This window comes from Apodemus sylvaticus, chromosome 10 (assembly GCF_947179515.1).
Source record: "Apodemus sylvaticus chromosome 10, mApoSyl1.1, whole genome shotgun sequence".
Lineage (NCBI taxonomy): Eukaryota > Metazoa > Chordata > Mammalia > Rodentia > Muridae > Apodemus > Apodemus sylvaticus.
The window spans coordinates 43,653,552-43,680,868 of NC_067481.1; the positions used below are offsets into that span (position 1 = coordinate 43,653,552).

General features: G+C 42.1%; 1 protein-coding gene across 2 annotated transcripts in view; it reads left to right on the forward strand.

Moving 5' to 3' along the window:
- The first annotated feature begins 6,718 nt into the window (after window positions 1-6,718).
- The window catches only part of Crlf3 (cytokine receptor like factor 3), a 37,124-nt gene continuing 16,525 nt past the window's right edge, over window positions 6,719-27,317 (forward strand). Inside the window, exons 1-3 of one of the 2 annotated variants that reach the window (XM_052194499.1) lie at window positions 6,719-6,931; window positions 22,360-22,567; window positions 26,290-26,377. In XM_052194499.1, the coding sequence (XP_052050459.1) occupies window positions 6,803-6,931; window positions 22,360-22,567; window positions 26,290-26,377 (425 nt within the window). In that variant the 5' untranslated portion in view covers window positions 6,719-6,802. The remainder of the gene's footprint in view (window positions 6,932-22,359; window positions 22,568-26,289; window positions 26,378-27,317) is intronic. The other variant, XM_052194498.1, reaches the window with a different exon arrangement.

Genomic DNA, 27,317 nt, shown 5'->3' on the forward strand with positions numbered 1-27,317 from the left:
CCTGCCACAGTGGTTAGTTAACTGCTCCATAACACTACCTACAACAGTACTTCTCCTTTTATTAGATAGGTTAATAAACACACTGTGGCCTAATCATACAATGGAATCCTTCTCAGCAATACAAAGAAACAAGGGCCAAGGAGGTAGTTTATTGGAAGAGTATCTACCATTGATGTGGGGGCAGGATCAATCCTGAGCACTCCCCAAAATTAAAACTGTATCAATGAAAAGCCAAGCATGGGGCAGGGGGTTACAGAGATGACTGAGAAGTTAAAAGCCCCGGCTCCTTTTACAGAGGACCCAGGTTCATTTACCAGCACCCACATGGTAGCGCACAGTTGTCTATCTCCAATTCTGAAAGATCTCTCTCTCTCTCTTCTGGTCTCTGTGGCATCAGGCAAACACACAGTGAAGAGACATATGCAGCTAAAACATTCATTTATATAAGAAACAATAAATAATCTTTTAAAACAAAAACAGGGACTGGAGAGATAATTCAGGGTTAAGAGCACTGTCTGCTCTTCCAGAGGTCCTGAGTTCAATTCCCAGCAACCACATGGTGGCTCACAACCATCCATAATGAGATCTGGTGCCCTTTCCTGGAATGTCTAAAGACAGATTACTCATATACATAAAAACAAACAAACAAACAAATATATTAAAACAAAGTAAAGCCAAACAAACAAAAGCCTGGAGAGATGACACAGCCAGTGGTTAAGAGTCCCTTCTGCAGAGGACTGGAGTTTGGTTGCCAGCACCTAAGTCAGGTAGGTAACAACCCTTAATTCCAGCTCCAGGAGATCTGATGCTGTTCTAAATTTCACAGGTATTCACTCTAACACACATACCCACAGATAGACACACAACTATACACATAATTTAAAAATTATGAGTTCCAGGACAGCCAGGGCTATACAGAGAAACCCTGCCTTGAAAAAAGCAAATCCAAAAAGCCAAAAAAGAAAGAAAGAAACTGTCCCTGAAATCTCTGCACACCTACTTTGCCTCAGTCAAAATTCTGTGGTTTAAACTTAAGGTTTCCATTGTACCTGATGTTACACATTTCTGCTTACGTGTGTGCTGTCATGCTGGACTGTGAGAGCAAGCAGAGGCCCCCTACTAGTTTCCTTCAAAGCTTCTCTCTAAAGCTTTTGTGTGTGCTGTGTGTGCTTTTGCACAGTCATATGATCCAGACTTTATAGAAAGCACTGACCTTTTCCTTTCCTGATGGTCGGTTTGAAAGAGAAGCTATAGCTTAGACATGTTTACTTTTGGTTGTCGGTTTTCTATTTGTTTTTGTTCTTTTGAGCAGGATCTGTGTAGCCCTGGCTGTCCTGAAACTCTAGATCCCCCAGCCTCTGACTCTGGAGTGTGGGAATTAAAAGTGTGTGCTACCATGACCAGCTATTTAAATTCCTTTAAAGATTTTTTTTTTGTTGTTGTTATTATTCTTTTCGGGGGCAGGTGCTCAAAACAGGGTTTATTTGTGTAGCCCTGGCTGTCCTGGAACTCACTCTGTGGACTGGCTGGCCTTGAACTCAAAGAGATCCGCCTACCTCCTGAGTGCTGGGATGAAAGGTATGTACTACCACCAGGCTTACTGTTGTTATTCTTTTTTTTTTTTTTTTTTGGTTTTTTTGGATTTATTTTTTTCGAGACAGGGTTTCTCTGTATAGCCCTGGCTGTCCTGTCCTGGAACTCACTCTGTAGACCAGGCTGGCCTCGAACTCAGAAATCCGCCTGCCTCTGCCTCCCAGAGTGCTGGGATTACAGGCGTGCGCCACCACCACCCGGCTCTTTTTTCTTTTCTTTTTTTTTGTACTGTTGTTATTCTTAATTATGCAGATGAGTGTGTGTCTGTGTGGCATGAGCAAATGTCTCAGAAGGCTGGAGGCATCAAATCCTTCTGCAAGTAACAAGGGGTTGGGAGCTGCCCTTCGTGGGTACTGGAAACCAAACTCAGTGCGTTGCAAGAGCAGTATGCACTTTGCACTGCTGGGTCAACTCGGGAGTTCCTCTTTTTCGTTGTTTTTGTGCAGTGCTGGGGCATGGGGACATGTCAAACCAGAGGGCCTAGCGCATCCTAGGCAAATACTGTCACCAAACTGTTCCTGTGCCTGGAGTTACTTAAACTTACAATGTTCTTCCTCTGGTCACAGTCCCCCACTCTTCAAATCCTTTCTTTTGTCCTGTTAGTGTCAATACACTCACCCAATTGTCCCACTTACCTAGGGAAGGCTAATTCCATCTCTTCCTCTGGATCCTCCTACCTGTCCCCTACTTCATGGCCAGCTGGCTTCTACTCCTGCTGCTCCTGGACTCACTTCCTCTCTTGTCCCTCTAGCCACAAGATGACTCACTCCTTAGAAATTTACTCTGTAAGGTTGAAAATAGCAGGGCCTGCCAGGTGTGGTGGCACAGACCTTTAGACCCTGCCCACACAGGGCAATCTCTGAGTTCATGGCCAAGCTGGACTACATTGTGAGTTCCAGGACAGCCAACATTATTATGGAGGGAAGAAGGAAGGGAGGGAAGAAGACAGAGAAAAAAAGAGAGCCTCTGCCTCAAAAACAAACAAAAAGCAGGGCCCAAGATTGGGTAAAGATGAAAGTGCTTGCTGACAAGCAGGGGTTTGTTCCTTGGACTCACATGGTAGAAAAACTGACTTTTTCAAGTTTTCCTCTGATTTCCACACACTTAGGGAATACACAGAATACAGAATACACACACACACACACACACACACACATGTATGCAAACACATAAATACAAAAATAAACAAACATGCAAATAAATGTAAAATAAAATTATAAAGTTCAAATAGCAATGCACTCCCTAATCACTTGACTGTGCAGAGGAGTTTCTCAAGATTTCATTCTGGTGCCTTTTTTTTCCTTTTCTTTCTTCCTTCCTTCCTTTTTTTGTTTGTTTCTTTTTTTTGTTTCTTTCCTTCTGTGTGTGTCTGTGTGTAATGAGTTCATTTTACATACAAATTTTTGCCTTCCATTCCTATATTAAGAAAATAGGGGGCCGGGCAGTGATGGCGCACGCCTTTAATCCCAGAGCTTGGGAGGCAGAGGCAGGCGGATTTCTGAGTTCGAGACTGGACTGGTCTACAGAGTGAGTTCTAGGACAGCCAGAGCTACACAGAGAAACCCTGTCTTGAAAAACAAAACAAAACAAAAAAAGAAAGAAAGAAAGAAAGAAAGAAAGAAAGAAAGAAAGAAAGAAAGAAAGAAAGAAAGAAAGAAAGAAAGAAAGGGAAAGGAAAGGAAAGAAAAGAAAAGAAGAGAAGAGAAAAGAAAAGAAAATAGAGGCTGGAGAAATGGCTTAGTGGTTAAGGGTACTGGTTGCTCTTCCAGAGGATTGTGGTTCAATTCCCAGCAACCACATATCAGCTCACAGCTGTCTATGACTACAGTTGTAGGAGAATCTGACACCTTCACACAGATGTGATTGCAGATAAAACACCAATGCACATAAAATAAATTTTTAAAAATTTAAAAGAAGAAAAAGAAGGAAGGGAGGGAAGAAAGACGGAAGGAAGGAAAGAAAGAAGAAAATAACACAATGTTGGCCAGACGTGGCAACTCACACCTGCAACCTCAAGAGGCAGTGGCAGGAGGATTGCCTCCAGTTCAAGAACAGCCTGGTCTGCATATTAAGTTCCAGGCCACCAAAGCTACAAAACTTAGAAACAAAATCCCAAACACAAACATTTAAATAGCCCTGGTTTTTTTTTTACCAAGTTTATTGCCAAATTCCTACTATTCTCTTGGACCATTTGATTAACTTTTCCCTTCTTTTCAACTGTCATATCTCACTAATGGCCACCATTCTAATTCAAGCCTTTCTTATAATTATCATAATTATATTAATGCCATAGGTATTTTTCTTTCCCTACTCTTCATCTATCATATATATTCATTTTACTGAATAAACATTTTTGAGGATTTAGTGTATGCCAAGGTCTCCATTATCTTAAGTTAGATAAGATAGATCTGTGTCCTGCTTATCATTTATTTCCTAAAATATTGGTTTATAAATGACAGCACATATGCTTCCTCCATGCCTTTCTGTGTTTGTATTTGCTGGTGCTAGATAATGTACCTAGAGTCTTGGACATACTAGGTATGGTAATTTGAATATAAATGGCTCCCATAGGCTCATATATTTCATTGTTTACTTCCTAGTTAGTGGAACTATTTGGGAAAGATTAGGAGGTATGGCCTTGTTAGAGGAGGTATATCACAGGGAATGGGCTTTGACATTTCAAAAGCTCCTTCCAGGCCCAGTCTCTCTGCCTGCAATATATGAACCAGATATGAGTTCTCAGCTACTGTTCAGTGCTATGCCAGCCTCTCTGCTGCCACATTTCCCTGCCATGATGACCATGGACTAACCCTCTGAACATATAAGGAAGCCCTCAGTTAAATGCTTTCTTATATGAGTTGTTTTAGTCATGATGTCTCTATGGCAATAGAACAGTAATTAAGGCACTAAACAAACACTCTACCACTGAGCTACATTAGGAGCATAACTCTTGGCTGTTTGAGATGGGATCTTAGTGGGTAGTTCAGACTGGCCTTGCATGCATGATATATGTACACACACACACACACACACACACACATATATATATTCCAGGCTGGCCTCAATTGATCCTGCTATTAAGCATTCTGAGTGCTAGAATAAGAGGCTTATTTCAACATGCCTGACTAAGGCAATACTCATTCTGAACTCTGAAGCCCTTGCTCTTTTTTTCAAGACAGGGTTTCTATATATAGCCCTGGCTATCCCGGAACTCTATCTCTGTAGAGCAGGATGGCCTCTGCCTCCTGAGTGATGGGATCAAGGGTACATACCATTACTGCCTGGTGGGCCCTTGCTCAGTAAAACATGATTTTTATTTTATTTTATGAGTATTTTGCCTGCATGCACTATGTGAATACCCAGTACCCTCAAAAGACAATCAGATTCCCCATGACTGGAGTCATAGATAGTCCTGAGTCACCATGTCAGTGCTGGGAATTGAACCTGGCTCCTCTGGAAGAACAGTCAACGCTCTTAACCACTGAGACATCTCTTTAGTTTCTTCTCTTTAATCTTCACCTTCAAATATAGTATTCTGTTCTATCTTCCCAGCAACACTTGTCTATACATTTATTAGAGTCTCTTTCTATTCCTATCCTCAAGTTTGTTCTTTTCTACTTTGAGACAGCCCTTTTTTCCCCCTACTTAGTTCATTTAGCAGATACCAACTATTTACTAAGGACTAGGCTATGTTATCTTTAGGATAAAACCAGGTCTCCTGGCCACTCTCTCCATTTTTCTTTCAAAAGGGCTTCCTTCTATTTTCTTTACTTTCTTATTTTATTTATTTATTTGTTTGTTTGTTTTAAGTTAAGGTTTCTCTGTGTAGCGATGGATGGCCATTGTGGAATTGAAGGTGTTTGTCACCACTGCCCAGCTGCTTTCCTTACTTTCAAGTGTTCTTTTATTTCCTTTTTTTCTCCTCTCTTCCTTCCCCTCCCTGCTTTGGACAGTGTCTTATATCACTCACATTTCCCCCAGACTCACTATGTAATGACCAGATAACTACTCTGAGTTCCAGATCTTCCCAAGAGCTGGGATTACTGGGTAAGGCCCTATGTTTAGGGCAAATGTAGGAAGAATAATAGTCTGGCCCAGAACATCTTCGAGATCTGGCCTCTAATACAGATTCATTGCATAATCCTGAGACAATCCTGTTCCGTGTCTAGTCCTCTAGTCCTGCTGAAGACAATTTACATACCTTGGGTTTATGGCTCATTTAAGGGCTCAAATCCAACCAGTTTTTGTATGGCTTTTCAACAGATCACTTTTACCCATTTTAAATAGTTTGGAGGAAAAAAAATACAAAGACATGTTTGACATGTGAAAGTTATTATGCCATATCTAAGATTCAGTGTTCAAAGGTTTATTTTTATGTCTTTATCGTCCAATCTGCCCTTTACTCCGCCTTCTGTCCCTCCTTCCCCAGCCTCTCTAATAGCTGAAACTACAAGAGCAAGAGGCTCCTCTTGTTTTTACTGTACATCGTCACACCCATTTACTTAATACGGCGAAACGCACGGCACGCTTTATCACGGGCCAGCAGATATTTATCGGGTGGCCCTTACAGAAAAAAACGTGCCATCACCCGCCTTGGACTTCTGCCAAGATTGCTGTACAGCTTGGTCATCACTTGGGACCTCTTATCTCCCTCCTAAGAGTATCTAGGTGGTGGCGCCTGGGTCAAGTATCCTCCCAAAATGCCCGCCTCAGCTGGCATTTACTAGGAGGTATTTAAGCCCCAGCGACGATTTAAGGCCCAGAGCTGTAGCCTTGGCTCTGCAGATCATGCACTGAGTTTAGGAGAGTAGATTGCCCCTCCGTGTCCCTCCACTTCCTCCCCTGCGCAGGGCAGATAAGTAGTGCTGTAAGATAAGAAGTGGGAAGCACTGAGAGACGTGTTCACGTGTTTCTACTCAGGCCTCCACTTGTTTCCTGAGGAAGTGTCCAGGCGGGCGCAGCACACAGGCCGGAGGAGGAGCTGAGCAGGCGGCGCAGCAGCCCCCACTCACTCAGACCAAAACGCCATTAGTGCGTGTGCCTCCCCCCCCCCCCCATTCCCCACCCCCAGCCTCGGCGTCTGTCAATCAAGCGGGGGCGGGGCGTGAAGGACAGGGCAGGGCGGGGCGGCGCTTCCGCTGCGCGAGGCCGCTCGGGGTCGCTCGCGGGAGCCCTGCGCGGTCGGGAATCCAGCGGGCCGCGCGGCCAGATGAAGGGCGCGATGGAGCCGGAGCCCGAGGTGCTGCTTCAGGAAGCTCGCGAAAACGTGGAGGCGGCGCAGAGCTACCGGCGGGAGCTGGGCCAGCGGCTGCAGGGGCTCCGGGAGGCGCAGAGGCAGGTCGGAGGGCCGCTGCGGGCCTTTGAGGGCGCGGACCGGAGGGTGGGCGCGCGCGGCGGGGGCGCCCCGAGGCTCTGTGGGGAAGGAGGTCGCAGACCTGTTGGAGACGTGACATGGGGAGGTGGGTGCTGCAGAGCTCTTGAAGGGGAAGATAAACTTGGGGGACTGAGGAAGAGTTCGGGGAGCGCTCGTAAGCCGCCGCGCGGGGCACTTCGTGAAAGTAGGGGTGGTGTCCGAGGATGAGGTACCGGAGCAAAATCCGGGGGATCTCAGTGATGATCGAAAAAGAGAGTTGGGAGGAAGAAGGCTTAGAGAGGGGAAACCTGCGATGGATACTCAGTTCAGAAAGCCTGAGGGCAGGGACCTGGAGACGGTAAAGGTGGAGCCGAAGTAGAGGGAGAGAGAAGAAGTAAGGAGAAATGGAGAGGTTGAGCGGCAGTAGCATTAATGCCGAATGAATGGGGGGGGGGTGTTAATATTTGAACATCCCACATGATCGCGAATGACTTGAACAATCATTTAGAGTAATCTCTAGACAGGCTAGAACTGAAGGTGAAGGATGCTGAAGGACAGAAGGAGCAAAACAAGATGTTTCAGGGAGGGTATACAAAGGTGAAGGGTATACAGATTTAAAGAGAGGACTGGTAATAGAAGAGGCTAAATACACCTTCTAGCACTGCAGTTATCTCTCCCCAAGGAAAGGTCGGACAGAGAGAGAGAGAGGGAAGCCACATGGCTCCTCTCCGCTCTCAAAGGTATACAGAAAAAGATATGAGCCTCTGCTAATGCTAGATAAGACAGTTAATCCTCACGTTACTGTTAAGTGCTTAGTCAATGCTTTTTGAGTAAATGGAATTCCATTAAATTTCTCTAGGCCTAGTTTTCTAGAGTATCACCACACTGGTAACCCCAGAGCTTCTGTGCTAAAGCTGAAGGTGGTGAAATAGTGCTGGGATAATCTTTGAATATTGTCATCGCTAAGGTTTTAAATCTCTGTAGAGTTGGTGTAGGCCAGGCATCAACAGTTTAGCAGCAACTGGAATCAGAATCTAGATATGACTTACGATTTAAACCTGATTTGGTGAATACTTTCAGTGCACACACGTGGATTTCCTTTGGAAAGAATCTGCTTTATTCCTTCTGCTATTTTGAAATAAATGTTGAAAATCTAGGATTTTTAAAAAAGGTTGAAAAACCCCCATTTATATAATACTGCTTAGTCTGTGAATTTCATGTATGCATACAGCATATTTTATCTTAGCCACCTCCCACTCCACCCCCTTGAACACTTTTAAATTTTAATTTTTTTAATTATTCATTTATTTTTTGAAACAGGGTTTCTCTGTGTAGCCCTGGCCGTCCTAGAACTTGCTTTGTAGACCAGGCTGTCCTTGAACTCAGAGATTTGCCAGCCCCATCCTCCACTCAGCTTTTTTTTTTTTTAATTTATTTATTTTACATATATAAGCATACTGTCGCTGTCTTCAGACACACCAGAAGAGGGCATCAAATCCCATTACAGTTGATTGTGAATTAACCACCATGTGGTTGCTGGAAATTGAATTCAGGACCTCTGGAAGAGCAGTCAGTGCCCCTAACCACTAAGCCATCTCTCTAGTTCCACCCCCCCCCCCCTTTTTTTTAAAACAAGATCTTGCTAAGTAGCCAAGGCTGTCCTGGGACCCACAATGTAGTCCAGGCTGACAACAACCTGGAAATCCTCCAGCCTCAGCCTCTGGAGTACTGGGATAACAGGCATGTTTCCAACAAGTACCCCGTAATAAATGACTAATGTTTCATCCAATTCATATCATATCTTACACATGAGCATGGCTGTTGTTCAACTCCCTCAGCAATTAAGAGGCATTAGGGTTGGCACTGGAAGAATGAGGTAAACACCTGGGTGTAGTACTTATTAATGTCTTATGTGTGTGTTGAGTGCATTTTTAAAATGTGATTCCCACCCTAGTTAAATGTTCAGTTGCTAAACCTAGATGTATGGGCATGACTCGGGATACTTGCCTAATGGATCTACAGCCCTGAAAAGAAAAATTAAACTTCCATTCTGTCATTTTATATTTACTTATTATTTATCCATAGTGTTGGTGATGGAACCCAGTGCTTTAGATGTACTGGAAAACTGCACTACCTCTTGAACAATTAAGTTTTGAATCCAATAATTTAAATTCAGAACATACTCTTATAGTTAGTTTGGTTCACTATGGTTTTCATTTGTTTTATTTTTGAAAGGCTTTGTCTCATGCTTGACACAGAAACCCTAAGAGCACATTCATCGCAGTCAGATTTCTGGTGACATTACTAACAATGCTAAGTAATAGTGAGTCTCCTTGTCAACTGGAGTGTGTTTTGTTTTGTTCCAGTTTCAAGTCACCACAGCTACTTCTAGCCCATTGTGCTTGTTCAGATTTGTAGAATTAGGCCCCTGTCAAGTCGAGTTTAAAGAAAAGTCAGTGTTACAAAAATGTTATCAAAATAAGCAGGTGCTTTTGCTTGGGGGTTAGGATATTCTTAGAGTTCCGGTCACTTCTATGTAGCTCATGTATCATCCCATGGCTTTTGAATAAAACTGTTGCTTTGGGAGGGATGAGAAGAGCAGGGAGCAAAGGGTGCTGCACTGGGTTGATTTTTTTTTTTTAACCTGCTTTTACTTTTCTTTTCTTTTCTTCTTTTTTTTGAGAGATTGAATCCAAGGCCTCATGTATGCCAAGAAAATTCTTTGTCACTGAGCATCCCCAAGCCCATGATGGGTTTTGTTTTGTTTTGTTTTGTTTTTCGAGACAGGGTTTCTCTGTGTAGCCCTGGCTGACCTGGAACTCACTCTGTAGACCAGGCTGGCCTCGAACTCAGAAATCTGCCTGCCGCTGCCTCCCAAGTGCTGGGATTAAAGGCATGCGCCACCACTGCCCGGTTGGGTTTTTTGGGTTTTTTTGTTTTTTGTTTTTTTAATTTGAAATAAAATTCACATCATGAAATTCATTCTGTGTTTTTTAGTTTACTTATAAATTTGTTTAGCCATAGGGCTGAAGAGAGATAGCTCAGAGGTTAAGAGAACTGGCTGCTCTTCCAGAGGATGGGGGTTCAATTCCCAGCACCTACATACACAGCAACTCACAGACACCAGTAACTCCAGTTCTACACCCTCTTCTAGCCTCCATCGTCACCAGGCACACACATTGTACTCACATTGTGTATGTATACACACACACACATACACACACACACAGAGGCAAATACCCAAATCCATAGCATAAAATAACAAATATTTCATTAAAAATATTTATCCATCATGATGTGTGAATTCTAGACTATTACATTATTCTCTAGGAATAGTCTGTATTCAGCGTCACTCTGACTAACATAATAGAAGCCTAAACTATTGTTCATTTTTATGAACTTTACTGTTCTGGAGTGCTCTTTTTTTTCCTTCTTTTTTCTCAGCTTCTTTCCTTCAGACAGGGTCTTATATAGCCAAGGCTGGCCTTGAATTCTCTGAATAGTATGACCTGAACTTCTGATCCTCCTGTCTATATTTCCCAAACTTTTGGTTACAGGCCTGAGAGATGGCTCAGTGGTTAGAGCACTTCCAGAGGTCCTGAGTTCAAATCTCAGCAACCACCTGGTGGCTCACAACCATCTGTAATGGGATCTGATGCCCTCTTCTGGTGTGTCTGAAAACAGCTACAGTGTACTTACATGTGATAAATAATAAATCTTTAAAAAAAAAAAAAGTTTGCTAGGCAATGGTGGCGTATGCCTTTAATCCCAGCACTTGGGAGGCAGAGGCAGGTGGATCTCTGAGTTTGAGGCCAGCCAGGTCTACAGAGTGAGTTCCAGGACAGCCAGGGCTATACAGAGAAACCCTGTATGGAAAAACCAAAAAAAATAAAAAAATAAAAAAACGTTTAACTGTTTCAGAAACTCAGGATACAGTTTTATCTTTTCCTTGATTTTTTTTCTTTTATAAAATTGTTAATTATTTTTATTTCATGTGCATTGGTATTTTGCCTATGTTTGTGTGTGAAGGTGTCTCTGGAACTGGACTTAAAGACAGTTATGAACTGCCATGAGGGTGCTGGGAACTGAGCCTGGGTTCTCTGGAAGAGCAGCCAATACTTTTAAAAGGTGGTATAAAAAAATAAAAATAAAAAAAAAAAATAAGAGCCAGGCGTGGTGGCGCATGCCTGTAATGCCAGCACTTGGGAGACAGAGGCAGGCGGATTTCTGAGTTCGAGGCCAGCCTGGTCTACAGAGTGAGTTCCAGGACAGCCAGGACCACACAGAGAAACCCTGTCTTGAAAAACCAAAAAAAAAAAAAAAAAAAAAAAAAAACCCTGCAGGACAGCCAGGGCTACACAGAGAAACCCTGTCTTGACAAAAACAAACAAACAAACAAAAACCCAAAAACCAAACAAACGAACAAACAAACAAACAAACAAAAAAACCCTGCAGGACAGCCAGGGCTACACAGAGAAACCCTGTCTTGAAAAAAAAAAAAAAAAGTCTGTTAAAAACATGTAGCAGTTTCTCCTGTGGTTAAATTCAGGCCCTACCCTCTGTTTTCAGAGAAAAGGAAGTTCTGTGTAGGAATGCAAGAGTTGTCTCTACCTTATTACTTTGTGCTTTTTGCTTTCATTTTGTTTGCTTTGAGACAAGTTTACCTGTTGTCTAGGCTGGCTTCAAACATGTTTTTTAGCTGAAGATGATCTTAACTCCTGTCTCCATCTCTGAAGTGATAAGAATACAGATGTGTCACTCAGCTAATCCTACAGCTTGAGTAAGTTAAAGGCTAGAGTTATGTTCAGTTGTCAGGAAACCAGATAATGTTCACAGCCAACCTATTCTTACATAGACATCATTAAGAATAGTTTTCTATATCTCTTTGGAATCCTTGGTACTAAGAACTGACTATCAGGTCTAGAGAGATGGCTCAGCAGTTAAAAGTACTGACTGCTCTTCCAAAGGCTCTGAGTTCTATTCCCAGCAACCACATGGTGGCTCACAACCATCTGTAATGGGATCCAATGCCCTCTTCTGGTGTGTCTGAAGAGAGCAACAGTGTACTCACATACATAAAATAAATACACAAATCTATAAAAAGGAAAAAGTAATTAACCTCCTTTCCCTTTAAATACTCACTTGTTCATTCACTCAGTAAATATTTATTGTGTTTCAGAAATACTTCTAAGTCTTGTATACTGAGGGAAATAAACCTTCATGAATTTATTCTTACCTGAAAAGTATATTGTCACCCTTAAAAACAAAATAAACAAGAGAAGCCTAAGTTGCATATTCCATTTTAGGATTTAACTTTTTCGGTATTTTTCATTACTTGTGCTATTTGTAGAACATTGATGTTTCTGCTTGTAAGCAGAGACTGCAGTTCAAGGATGCCAGCAGTCCACTCAGGCCTAAAGCAGCAGTACCTTAAGGCCATTGCTAGAGCCTTAGGCCTAACACTTGAGTTTTATCCAGAAACTCCATCTTTCATCACTGAAGGGGGCGTCAGAGTGAAGTACCAGAAAGTGTGTATAGTGAGAAGTGTCAGTGTTCTAGTCTGTATGCAGTCTGAGTGTTTTAGTCTGTGTGTAGCTTACCCTCTAAAATGACTATCTTGACTTTTCTGTGTCTTTATTATTATTATTATTATTATTATTATTGTTATTATTATTATTATATGTGAGTACACTGTAGCTGTCTTCAGACACTCTAGAAGAGGGAGTCAGATCTCATTATTCTCATTACGGATGGTTGTGAGCCACCGTGTGGTTGCTGGGAATTGAACTCAGAACCTCCAAAAGAGTAGTCAGTGCTCTTAACCACTGAGCCATCTCTCCAGCCCCCTCCTGTGTCTTTTAGTAGGGTGATTCCTTTACCCTCTAGACACTCACCCATTCAACTCTTTACTCCCTCTCTCACATATACTTATGTGAGATCCTAATTGAATTACTATTTGGTGAAGGCTCTATCTAGCTCTGCCCAGTGGTGACCCCTGAGTACTTGGTACTATAACTGTGGCCCATGAGTTGCAGCAGTGACTTATCTTGCAAAGAATGTAGAACCTTGGGCTTCAGAGCAGACTCATTAAATCTACTTGAGCAAGATCCCTAGGCATTATAAGAAAACACATTATAAAGGGCTGGAGAGTTGGTTTAGTAGTTTGGAGAGCATACTTCTCTTGTAGAGGCTCTAGGTTCTGTTCCCAGCCCCAGGTCAAGTGGCTTACAGTCTCTAACTCTAGCTCCAAGGGATGTAATTTCCCTGGTCTCCACAGTGTCTGCATTCACTCCATAGTACCTGCACTCGCTTGTACATACCTATAACTAATATACCTACAACAAACATACATACATATATATACATACATACAACTAAAATAAAAAGAATACACATTAAAGACTGAGGCGGCCGTACTCAGGTGACCACTTTACTTCAGCACATCTTCTCTGATCTCTGTGGTTTAAACTAAGATGATTTTTATATGTTGCATTTTTTTTTCCTCCAAGATTGAGATGTTACTTGGGCATGGTGGTGCATTTTGGAAATCCCAGCCCTTAGGAGGCTTCAGGAGGAGGGGAGCTAAATTCCACATTAGCCTGAGAGACCTAGTGAGACTGTCTCAAAACAATGTTGAAAATATCAGACATTTGTATGTTAGATAATTTTACAGAACATGCAACTGAACAGCTGATAATCTTATTTTATATTTTGGGAGTTTTCTGGAGACCAGGTCACACTAAGTAGCTCTGGCTGTTTTGTAATTTACTATGTAGACCATGTTAAGCTGGCCTCAAAGTCACAGAGATCCACCTACTTCTGCCTTTTGGGTTCTGGAACTAAAGGCTTGCATCTATATCTCCAGATGAATAGAGCTTTCCTAGCATGTCTTTTGTGACAGTAAAGCCTATAGGGTGGCCTTGAACTCCTGCTGGCAATTCTGCATCTGCCACCTGAGTAGTTTGTATTATCCCTTGTCACCATTCTGGTTAGCATCTCTTAATATTCTAATGTGGCTAGTCAATGAATATGTTTTCTTTATCTGTGTTTATACTTATAATTTATTTTTGTTTGTTCTTTTTCTTTGGTTGGTTGGTCTTTGAAGTATGATCTCATCGTCTCTCTGATGGGCCTAGAACCATGTCTAGTACAGTGGGTTCTAACTGTTGTTTTTCTGTTCCAGTCTTAGGAGAGCTTGCATGTTAGACAGTGCCACAGGCACCCAGTTTTGCTTTTGTGTTTGAGGCAGAGTCTCACTGAGCTGCATTCCTGGGCTCAGAAGATCCTCTTGTATAGTCCTGCTAGTGACTGTGTCCAACACAGCGTTATACCTAGCTTAGTATTGGTTTTTTGTTTTAGATCATTGATTTCAAATTACTTTTTGAAGAGTTAATTACTATCCTTGGTGTTTTGTTTTGTTTTGTTCCTTTTTTATAATATCAGGTTCTCTATAGCTCTTTATTCCCACAGAATTTGAAGACACACAGCAAACTAAAGACTCGTGAAGAAAAACATAGGGTATTTCAGAAAACTAAGACAGGAAGTTTTGGTAGCTCAGTGAAGAAAGGAAAGCCATTATTGCCGCTGTCTTTCACTTCCCCTTCTGTTGCTGTTTTCAAGATGTGCAGGAATCTGTTCAGATATGTCTTGGTACAGGGTACACTGTTACAGTATCCTAAGAAAGCATCTAAATCTGGATCTAGGGAAAGCTAAAAGCAAATAAAATCATTTAAAAAGAACCTATAATTACAGTCACAGATAGCTGTGGCTAATTAGCATTTTGATGTATCTGTCTGCATATTCTACAGAGGTGAGACACTGCTGCATATATATAACTATGTATCTTATATTTTTCTTTTGATTAACAGTATAAGCATTTATTAAGAATATGTTTCCAAGGCTGGCGTGGTGGCACATGCCTGTAATCCCAGCACTTGGGAGGCAGAGGCAGGAGAATTTCTGAGTTCGAGGCCAGCCTGGTCTACAGAGTGAGTTCCAGGACAGCCAGGACCACACAGAGAAACCCTGTCTCAAAAAACAAAACAAAACAAAACAAAACAAAAAAAAAATGAATATGTTCCCAGGCTTGCGATGTTGCTCCCTTGTGCATGCTGTGCAAACACTCTACCAACTGAGATTCATTACCAGCTCACAAATGGTATTTTATTTTATTTTATTTTATTTTAAGACAGTCATGGTAGCATATGACTTTAATCATGATACTTGGGAGGCAGACTCATGTGGATCTCTGTGAGTTCAAGGCTAGTCAGGTCCACATAGAGATTTTCAGAGAGCATTGTATTCATGGGTAATTGTGCTTGACTTTCATGTGTGTTCTGGGGATTGAATGTTAGTCCTTTGCAAGACCAGCAAGTGTCCTTCTTAATCACTGAGCTTCCTCTCCATCCCACAGTCTTATAAGTTTGCAAACTACTTATAGCTCGTTTTTAATATGGATTTTAATATATACATACTTTTTTTCTTTCTCTTGTTTTTGTTTTTGTTTTGATTTTTTTTTTTTCCGAGACAGGGTTTCTCTGTATAGCCCTGGCTGTCCTGGAACTCACTCTGTAGACCAGGCTGGCCTCGAACTCAGAAATCCGCCTGCCTCTGCCTCCCAGAGTGCTGGGATTACAGGCGTGCGCCACCACCACCTGGCCTTTACTCTTGTTTTTTAAGATGGGTTTCTCTGTATAGCCCTGGCTATCTTAGAACTCAATTTGTAGATCAGGCTGAACATGAACTCAGGCCTGAGGAAATGAATTTGGTCTCTGGAACATGCATAAAAATGAGAGGAGAGAATAAAACCCACAAAGTTATCCTTTGACCTTCACCTGTATACTGAGGCAACATGTGCCTGCTCCCATTATACACATACAGAATAATAAATAAAACACTTCACAGGGCTATTTAAGATGTTTAGCACAATGCCCAGGACATAGGATGTTCTCAATATTAGCCACAATAATAACTACTAAAAATTGTTGTTCAAGATGACAGCTCTTGCTTCTACTGACAGCTTATTTTTTAAATGTCTGCTATGTTTTTTCCCAACAAAATGTCCTTTTTGAATTCTGTTGGTAGTATTCGGCTGTCCCATTTATATAAGAACTTATATGTTATTGCAGTTACTTGGTGTGCAAGACTTTTTATCTCCTTTTCTAAATGAAAGGTTTTGTTTTGTAAGGTAGGCTGGCTTGAAACTTGAGGTATTTATGCCTCCAGCTCTGGAAGGCTGTGATTGTGAGCAGTGTGCCACCAGGTCCAGAGAATGAGTTTTTGTTTTTTTCAATTTATTTATCTTTACTTTATGCATATTGGTATGTTTTTGCCCTCACATATGTCTATGTGAGGTTGTCAGATCTTAGAGTTACAGACAGTTGTGAGCTGCCATGTGGATGCTGGGAATTGAACCAGGCTCCTCTGGAAAAACAGTCAGTACTCTTAACCTCCGAGCTATCTCTCCAGCCCTGAGAGTGAGTTTTTTAAGGTCAAGATCCTGACATATTCATTGTTTCGTTTTTTTTTTTTTTTTAATTAATTAGCTTTTATGTGCATTAGTGTTTTGCCTGCATTTATGTCTGTTTGAGGGTATTGGATCCCCTGAAACTGGGGTTACAGACAGGTGTACTCACACAGGTGCCATGTGGGAGCTGGGAATTAAACCTGGGTCCTCTGGAAGGGCAGCCAGTGCTCTTAACCACTGAGCCTTCTCTCCAGCCCTGCCTCATTTGTTTTTTACAACCCCAATTCCTGGCACATAATAAACCTCAGTAAACATGTAAATGAAAGCCTTTATAAATGTGTGGGTGTAGTTTTGCAGAGATCCTTCTTAGATTGTAACCTTGATTATGTGCATTCTCTTCGTTAATGCAGCTAATCAAGTGTTAAACATCTGTCTCTTCGTATGCTTTGGTTATCTCCTGCTGTTTAATAAATTATTGAAGTTCAATAGCTTAGAAGCAACAATGTTTGTTCTTTGGTGCAACACATTCATAATCTCTAAAGCTTGGGGGATTTCTAGGAGTATGAGGCTAGCTTGTGGTGCATAATGAGTTCCAGGCCAAGGCTACATAGTGAGACACTTTTTTATCACACCTGCCTCTGCCTCCTGAGTGCTAGGATTAAAGGTGTGGTCTTAATCAAGGTTTAAATACATTTTATAATCTCTTTAAATGAAGTATTTATTTTATGTGCATTAGTATTTTGCCTGCATGTATAGCTGTGTGAAGGTGTCAGATATTCTGGAGCTGGAGTTACAGACTTGTGAGCTACCATGTGGTTGCTGGAAATTGAGCCCGGGTCCTCCGAAAGACTAAGTGCCAGTACTCTTAACTGCTGAGCCATCTCTCCAGCTCTAACTTTATGACCTTTTTGATAACTAAACTCTGGAGGAAAGTATGTCAGTTATATGTTGTTTTGTATCAATGGGTAGTATTTTGTGAGTTCATCATCCTGTTAACTTCAAAAGGTTGCTTTAAGTTTAAACTCAGCTTCAGTGACTTTAAATAATCTTGTCAGTTTTAATAATCTTGCAATTGTGGTCAGTGACAGCAAGCTTTTAATTCCAGCACTGAAGAGATCTATCTGCCTGATAGAGGCAGATAGATCTCTTTGAGTTCCAGGAAAGCTAGGGCTATGTAGAGACCCTCTCTCCTAAATAAATAAACAAACAAATAATGATCTGTCACAGTGAAGGTTTCAGTAGGAGTTCAGAATGTGACTGATACATATAAACTGTATACATTACAGTTTCTTCCTGGAGTCCTGAGTTGCCTACCATTTATACTTTCTCTTGACTAGAACATTTAGACTAGAACTTGACTCACAGACCCAGCTGGCTTTTGAGTTCATAGGGATTCGCCCTCTTCTGCCTTCTGAGTGCTAAGATTAAAGGCACGGTGGCTAGCCACTTACATTCTTTTTGTTTGTTTTCATTTTGTCCCCCCCTCCCCCCCCAGTTTCTCTGTGTAGCTTTGTTACAAAGACACAGTTGTCCTTCATCATTGGTTCTAACTCCCTAGTCCTTCCACCCTTTAATACAGCTCTTCTGGAATTGTAATGTAAATATCTGTGTTTTCTGATGGTCTTATGGACCCCAGTGAAAGGGTCATTTGGCCATCAAAGGATTCTTGCCCCACTGGTTGAGAACCTCTGACCTAGTTGGCTAGTTTGAGACTGATGGCTGTTAAATACATTATGATTTATTCAGGCAGGAGGAATGTGTGATATAGGAGCTGAGAATACAATTCAGTTGGTAGAGTGGTTATCTAGCATGCATGAAGCCCTGGGTTGAACCCACAGCACCACATGATGCATGTATAATCCCAGTACTTGGGGTGGAGCCAGAAGGATCAGTCCAGAGTCATCTTTGAGTGAGCTGTAAAGCAAGTTCAACACCAGCTGGAGTACGTCTAGGAAGAAAAAAAGATGGTATAATAGTGTCTTCAGACACTGCTAAATTTCCTGGGTTTCCTGGGAACCATTTATTTATCAGCATTGTTTCATAGTATAGCACTGGCTGTACATTTGAGTGTTTGGGTTACAGCAGTGTGCCATCCTGCTTGGAACTTGGTAAAATCCTGTCTGTAAGTAAAAATCATCTCAGTAGCAAGAACATGGCTCTTGGACTCAGATGTGGGGCATGTTGAAGTCTTTCTAAGTAGTTTGAGTTTTAGAGCTGCCTTTCTCTCTATTGTACAGTGCAGACTCAGAGAGCTGTGAAGCTTCAGTGAGATAAGAGGAAACACATTAGACCACCTCAAACCAGGAGGCTCCTCAGTGAACTGTTTTCATGAAGCCAAGAAACTTGATACTTGATTACTTATATGGTTGGATTAATGTTGACTGAGCTTTAGCTTGTGAGCTTTTTTGAAGAAGAAGAAAATGATCTAAGAGGGAAAAAAGTAGATTTAAAAAGGTAGTAGTTCGTATTCTGTGGTACATACTGACCAAGTACATGCATGGTGAGTACCTGGGAGGCGGGTTTAGAAGTGGAGTCTCCCTTCCACAGTCCTCACTGATGTAGACATACTTCCTCTTTCCCCTAAGGTTCTGATACAAAAACAGCATAACATGGGCTTGCAATTTCTGAGGGAGCTTTTGAATTCTTTCTAAAGAGGAAACTGACTTTACCTAACCAGGGCACTTCCTGCATACGCTGTATCCGTTAAAGACCCAGACAGGGCCTTGCTGGTTCAGTGCTCAAGTAGAGTTTCCTCTTAGAGGAAGGTCTGAAATGTGTCACAGTGCTCTCTGACTTGATGACTTTATGTACCTATATTGCATTTATAAATCAACCATGGTCTTAAAAAAATCCAGGTTCTGGGGTTGCGATTTAGCTCAGTTGGGAGAGTATTTGTCTAGCATGCAGGAAGCTGGGCATGGGGCCTACCTATAATATTAGTATTGGATGGTGGAGGAAGAAGGATCAGAAGTTCAGGGTCCTCTTGAACTACATGAGTTTGGGGCTTGGTATCCATGAGATCTTGACTTTCAAGGTAACAACAAAAAATGCATCAGGTCTAGAGCCTAATACTGTACATTGCTAACAATAAAATCATAAGGCATTCCCCCCCCCCCCCCCCCCCGAGACAGGGTTTTTCTGTATAGCTCTGGCTGTACAGAAACTGGAACTCACTCTGTAGACCAGGTTGGCCTTGACCAGGCTGGCCTCAAACGCAGAAATCCGCCTGCCTCTGCTTCCCAAGTGCCGGGATCAAAGGTGTGCGCCACCACCGCCTGGCATCTTTTGGTTTTTTAAGATAGGTTTTCTCCATGTATCCTAACCTACAGGGAATTTGCTCTGTAGACTAGGCTGGCCTCGAACTCAGAAATCCACTGGCCTCTGCTTACCAAGTGCTAGATAAGGACTTGTGCTGCCACCAACCATACACCTTGAAACTGAAACTTTTTTTTTTATGGATATATTCATCCTTGGTAGGTGTGTGTGTGTGTGTGTGTGTGTGTGTGTGTACATGTACTTCTAACTCTGGTCAAGAGAAAGTTGGTAAGAGGATTAGGTTAGTATATAATATGTCATAAAACTACTATTGTTTGTAAAGCAAAATGATGGTTTTGGGAGCTCATTTTTATTTTTATTGCTGGAGATTGAATCCAGAAGCTTGCACTGCTAGGCAAGTGCCCTAGGACCAGGTCATATCCCAGATCATGTGTTTGCTCTAACTTAACTGTCCAATTATAGTTATATTTGAGAGAAAATGGACTATGCTTTAATTTGATTATATTTAAAAAACATCTAGTGATGTTTTTTAAAACAGCTTATTTGCTTTCAGAATATATGTGAGTGTGAGATACAAAGACTTTTCTGTCATAATTCCTGGCGCAAAGAATTTTAAACTTGGCTCTGTGGACTGAGGACAGTGTATTTCAAAATGAGGGCAGAATCACCAGTGTGCCTCTGGCAAGTGAGAGTTCTGAGCATATGCCCCTCCTGCTCCTCCTGAGCTGTGCTCAGTTAGTCACAGCCCTGGCAGTCTGAGTCAGCAGGGAGCACACAGGATCCCTTTGCAAAGAACATTTCATAATTACAACTTCGATTATCGGCCAGCCAGTCTAGCCAATCACTGAGGTTCGTGATCAGTGAGGTCTACTGTGTTCACCAAAATGAGATGAACCCATCACATGAAATGTGCCCATGCACGTATGTACGCTCCTGCATGCACACAGACAGACACAAAAGTAAAGCAGATTTGTAAAAAAAAAAAAAAAATGACAGCAGCAACAATAACAATGCTGATTTTGGTGACACATGCTTGTCATCAAGAGGCCATGTGAAACAAGCAAACATGAGGGAAGGATTACACGGTCTCACTTCTGTGGAATCTGAAAAGGACCCAGTTCATAGGAGCATGCAGTAGAATACTGGTTAGCAGGAATGAGGTGGGGAGAAACAGTGATACGGTGGTTCCCAAGGCACAGTGCTTCTGTGATGTGAGGAACATATTCTGGAGCGCTAATGTATAGGATAGAGACTGTGGCCTATACTGCATTATATTTGCAAATTGCCAAGAGAGAGCTTCAGTGTTCTTACCACAGAAAGTGATCATTGGGTTGGCAAGGTGGCTTGTTGGATAAAGGTGCTTGCTCCAAGCCTGACAGGCTGAGTTCAGTCCTTGAGGCCTACATGGTGGAGGGAGAGAACTGACTCCCAAAAGTCATTCTCAGACCTCTCCATACAGGCGCAGGCCCAGGTGCTGTGTGTGGTACAGGAACACCTGCACACACATTCCCTACATACAGTCTCTCTCTCACATGCACACACCTTCTCCTCTCTCTCTTTTTTGTTTTTGTTTTTTTTTTTTTTTTTGGAGACAGGGTTTCCCTGTGTAGCCCTGGCTGTCCTGGAACTCACTCTGTAGACCAGGCTGGCCTCGAACTCAGAAATCCGCCTGCCTCTGCCTCCCAGAGTGCTGGGATTACAGGCGTCCCCACCACTACCGCCCTGCAAGCACACACATTCTTATTCTCTCTCTCTCTCTCTCCCTCCCTCCCTCTCCCTTCCTCTCCCTCTCCTTCTCTCCTGCTCTCTTTTCCTCTTTCTCTCTCCCTCTCTCTCTCCCCATGTTTTAAAAGTTTTCTTTAACTACATCAGACCAGGCGTGGTAGCTCATGTCTTTCACCCCAGCACTCTCAGATCCGAGTTTGAGGCCAGCTTGGTCTACAGAGGGAATTCCAGGACAGCCAGAGCAGCATCGGGAAACCTTGCCCCCCCCCAAAAAAAAAGTAATTATGTCAAAGATGGATACATTGATTAGCTTTACAGAAGTATTAACTGTTTATATGTATATCAAAGCATAGTGTACTTTGTTTTGTATAGTATATAATTCAGTTAACAATTTCTCTGTGAGACAGGGTTTGCTATATAATCTGAGCGAGCTTCAAATTTCTGAGGCTTTAGCTTCAGCCTCCTGATTGCTGCTATTACAGGCCTGTTCTCCCATGCTTGGCTACATTTAAATTGCCTGCTAAGCTGAAGTCAGAGGATCACAGGATCTGAGCAAGCTTCAGGCCAGCCAGAGCTATACTGAAGACCCTGTCTCATCCTCTACCCCGAGTTTTAAATAAATGTGATCTGGGTTGATGCACTCTGCAATCCTAGCACTTGGACGGTAGGAAGATTATAAACTTAGTATGTAACGTAGGTTACATAGTGAGATTCTGTCTTAATTAAGAAAAGCAAGGGAAGGGAGTACTGTGGTTATATAATAACTCAGCAATAGAATGCTTGTCTAGTGTGCATAAGGCCATAGATTCAGTCCCAGCGCAGCATGCAATCTTTTTTTAATGAGTGGAAGATGGTAGTTGCGTGATACTATTAGGTAACTATGAAAGATGCCTATACTCTAACTTTCTGTAAAGGTTCTGAATTTGAGTTTTTGTGTTCTTTTTAGATAAAGGAGAGTGCTTCACAGACAAGAGATGCCCTCAAACAGCATTTTAGTGATTTAAAAGGAACCCTTGGGAAGCTATTGGATGAACGATTGGTGACCCTTTTGCAAGAGGTGGATACCATTGAACAGGAGACCATCAAACCACTAGATGACTGCCAGAAGCTTATAGAGCATGGGGTCAACACTGCAGATGACCTGGTCCGAGAAGGTGGGACAAAGGGAACTGTGACATCCTTATGCTCTGGATGTCTGGGCGATTTCTTAGGAATCTAGGAGACTTCTTAATCTGAAGGGTGCCTGGGATGTTTCTGCCTTGAAATAGTTTATAACACAGGACCATAGATAAGCTGTGAGGAGCTCTGTATAATCAAAGTATTGGTTGGAATCATTTATAAAACTTAGAGTGTTTGTTCCAGAAGGTTCTATGATTATGGTATCTAATTCACAATCTTTTTCCTGAGGGTTTCTCTGTGTAGCTCTGGCTGTCCTCGAACTCACAGAGATTTGTCTGTCTCTGCCTCCCCAGTGCTGAGGTTAAAGGCGTGTGCCACAACTCCCCTGCTTTACAATGTTTTTGAAGGGGTGATGCATTATACTTTAAAAATGACATTCTGAGCCGGGAGGTGGTGGCGCACGCCTGTAATCCCAGCACTCTGGGAGGCAGAGGCAGGCAGATTTCTGAGTTCGAGGCCAGCCTGGTCTACAGAGTGAGTTCCAGGACAGCCAGGGCTATACAGAGAAACTCTGTCTCAAAAAATCCAAATCCAAAAAAAAAAAAAAAAAGACATTCTGTATGTGTTGGGGATGGGTCACAAAGTCACAGCATATGCATAGGGGTCAGAGGACAACCAACAAGTTTGGTTCTAAAGTTCTGGTTCTAAAGTTCTGTCTTATGTGTCCCAGAGATACAGCTCTCAGGGCATTGGGCTGATAGCAAATCTTTACCTACTGAGCCATCCTACTGGATCATGCATTACGTTTTCAGTCACTTATTCAGCAGGTAGTTTCAAATTTGCTTTCACAGCTTTTGTATATTTACTGTTTTGTGTTTTTGAGACTGGGTCTCCCGTTATTGTGCAGACAGCCATCAATTAATTTTCAGGAGTCCATTTGACTACACAGCATGAGCACTAGGCTTACTGCCATGAGCCATTACATTTAACTTCAGCTTTAGTTCTTATAGTCCAGTATTAAGGCAGGTGTTGTTGTTAAGACATATTAGTGTGATCACTATCTTCCTTCCTTGGTGTTGACCTTCCTACTTCCTGGATGGCACTTGGTAGGTATTTTAAATAAGGTAACAGTTCTGTTCTTTAGAGTTTGTAATTCGTGGGAGTCACACTGAGTAGGGTCTAAAATCTTAAGAACAAAGGACTCTGTCTGGAGAAGTGAAGTACCACAGCCCTCTGTGAATTCCAGGCTTGAAGAAATTCATCAAGCAAAGGAAAAAGAGGCTGCTGTGATTCTGAGCAGAAGTACCACCGGGAGTGGAGTGAGCGTTTCAAGCGAGAGTTATGTAATGAGATTGGCCCAGGCCTCACAGTTGCTGTGTAGCTAATTGTAATCCTCAGTGAGCCATGTTTATCTTTTACTGACATAATAGTGCCTTTGAGAACATTCTTTTTTAGCAGAACCACAGACTGTCTTCCCCTGGAGGCTGTGAATTTGGAAATAGACCCAGAAGCAGGTCAGCACAGGGCAGGAGTGTGCACACCCATCACATTGAGGACTATCCTTTCAGTTTTTGAAAATAAATCCTTTGAGGCACATACTTGTTTGTCCTAGCACTTAATGCTTGAGGTTTTTTTTTTTTTAATAGTTCAGAAATATTTTAAATTTTATGTTCTTCCCTCTTCCTCCCAAGGGATTAAAAGCTTCTCTGTGTGTTTTTTAATTTTTTTGTTTTATTTTTATGAGTGTTTTGCTTGCATATGTGTGTGTGCTATATAAATGCTTGGTGTCTGTGGAGGCCAGATCCCCTGAAAATAGAGTTATAATGATTGTGAACCATGTGGGTGCCAGGAAACAAACCTAGTTCATCTGTAAGAGGAACCCTGAGCCACGTTCCTAGCCACTCCGACAGAGCCTTAGAACCCAGACTGGCTTTGAACTTCCTACTAGCTAAAGGTTTTTTTGTTTTGGTTTGGTTTTTTCCCCCTTTGGTATTTTTGAGACTTTCTCTGTATAGTTCTGGCTGTCCTGGAACTCACTCTGAAGATCTGGCTGGTCTTGAACTCAGGAATCTACCTGCCTCTGCCTCCAAAGTGCTAGGATTAAAGGTGTGCGCCACGACTGCCTAGCTAAAGGTGCCCTTGAACTTTTGATCACACTGACTCTCCCTCCCAGGTGCTAGTTTCTTTTCTTTTCTTTTTTTTTTTCAAAGATTTATTTATTTTTAGCTGTCTTCAGAAACCCCAGAAGAGGGAGTCAGATCTCATTACAGATGGTTGCAAGCCACCATGTGGTTGCTGGGATTTGAACTCAGGACCTTCAGAAGAGCTGTCAGTGCTCTTATCTGTTGAGCCATCTCTCCAGCCTGCTAGAGTCTTTTGAAGCAGCATTCAAAGGGTTTGTTTTCTTTCAGTAAAGAAGGTCATATTCTCTTCAGAAAACTTGAGTTAGGCCTAGCAAGATGGCTCATTGGGTAAAGGTAGTTGTTGCCAAGCCGAATGACCTAAGTTTGGGAGCCATGCGGTAGAGAGAGAGGACCAACTCCTGTAAGTCATCCTCTGACTTCCATACTCATGCCATGGTATATCTGCCTCCCCCTCCCCCCACCAATCTTCAGTAACTCCAGGATGATATGACAGTGTCCTTCACCATGTGGACAGTGTGGAGACTAGCCATTTCCATACCCTCCTCTATATAGCATTCTTTCTTTTGCTCTGTTGAGTAATTTCTGATCCAATGTATAGCGTCCTCTTAGGACGCTATTTGACTTTTTAAGACAGGGTCTCATCATATATCACAGGCTTGTCTCAAACTCAGATCTGTCCTTCTGCCTCTGTCTCACCAGTGCTAAGATGACAGGCATGTTATTGGTATCCTTTGCCTGTTTAAGATCCTATGTCCTATTGTCTCTTAGGATGACACTTATTTCCTACTAGAACTGACAGAGAGGAGCCAGGAATTTGCTGGCCCACCCCTAGAATCCCAGCATTCAAGAGTTAGAGACAGGAATAGCTTATGATTTCAGGCCAATCTGGTCTTTTTTTTTTTTTTTTTTTTTTGTGGTTTTTCAAGACAGGGTTTCTCTGTATAGCCCTGGCTGTCCTGGAGCTCACTCTGTGGACCAGGCTGGCCTCGAAACTCAGAAATCCGCCTGCCTCTGCCTCCCAAGTGCTGGGATTAAAGGCATGCACCACCACAGCCTGCCCTTCAATCTGGTCTTCATAGCAAGGTTCAGGCCAGCCAAGACTATATATTGATATTTTACCTTTAAAGAGTCAGTAAAAAGTGCGGGCCCGGTGGCTCAGTGGGCGAAGGAGCTTGGTGCCATTGGGCCTGCCAGCCTGAGGTAGGTTTCTTAGACTCATAAGGTGGAAAGAAGTCACTTACGCAAGCTGTCTTTTAGCCTCCGCACTGTAAATCTCTCTCCCCAGTAAGTTAATGTAGAAAAAAACAGGATGAAAAAACTTTAAAGAATTGATAAACAGGAATAAGGAATTGTTTCTGGCCTGCTTTGTATAAAACTGGTTGTTGAACTAGATTTTCAGTTATAGAACAGAATCTTTGGTCTCTGGCAAAATTTTGCCACCCCCCCCCCCCCATTACCAAGTCGTTTTGAGAGTTTATTGTGTGTCGCTTGGGGATTAACTTTCAACAAAGCTGGAAATCCAACAGACAGGAGCCATAGTGGCTACTGGATAGCACTGACTTTGAAATGTGACTGGCTTTGTACTCAGCTGGTTTTCTTACCCTCATCTGTAGGTGAGATTGCCATTCTTGGTGGTATTGAGAAGCAGAACGATAAGCTGTGGAACTTTACCAAAAAGGCCTCACATATTCAGTTGGACAGGTAACAGTCTGTTCCTCTTGGACTTGGCTTTAAGTACTTAAAGTATTTTGCCTTCTTCCCAGTTTTTCCTTTCAAAAAAGATTCTGATTACAGGAAATAGAGAATCTGCTTTACAGAGTTATACTGCCCATCATCATTACCACTAGTGTTTGTTTAATTTAATTTAATTTTTTATTTATTTTTTATTTTTTTGTTTTTTTTGAGACAGGGTTTCTCTGTATATCCCTGGCTGTCCTGGAACTCACTCTGTAGACTAGGCTGGCCTTGAACTCAGAAATCTGCCTGCCTCTGCCTCCCAAGTGCTAGGATTAAAGGCATGTGCCACCACTGCCCTGCTTTTTAGTTTGTTTGTTTGTTTTATGTTTTAAGATTTACTTATTTTACTTATATGAGTACGCTGTAGCTGTCCTCAGACACATACCAGAAGAGGGCATCGGATTCCGTTACAGATGGTTGTGAGCCACCATATGGTTGCTGGGACTTGAACTCAGGACCTTCAGAAGAGCAGCCAGTGTTCTTAACTGCTGAACCATCTCTCCAGACCTACTATTAGTGTTAAACAGTTATGGTTGGAATCTTCGATGTAGTATTATTATAGATTCTTTTCAAGTCCAATAGAGAAGAGAATTATTAAATTCTAAAACTTCTGGTACCTGCTTTCAAAGTAGCACATAGTGAAATTGGAGCAATACATAAAGGATTGTCATGGTTTCTGCACAAAACATTTTGAATGCCTTACTAAAACCAACTCTTATTTCAGCAAGCACCATCTTTTGATATAAACTCAATAGTTGTGAGTTTATCAATTTTGTCTTTTTTTTTTTTTTTTTAAGGCAGGGGTTCTCACTGTGTATTATAGCTCCAGCTAACCTCTGGCTTGTGGTCCTCATGTCTCAGTCTCTGGAGTGCTGGGATTGTAAGCATGTGCTACCGCACAGTG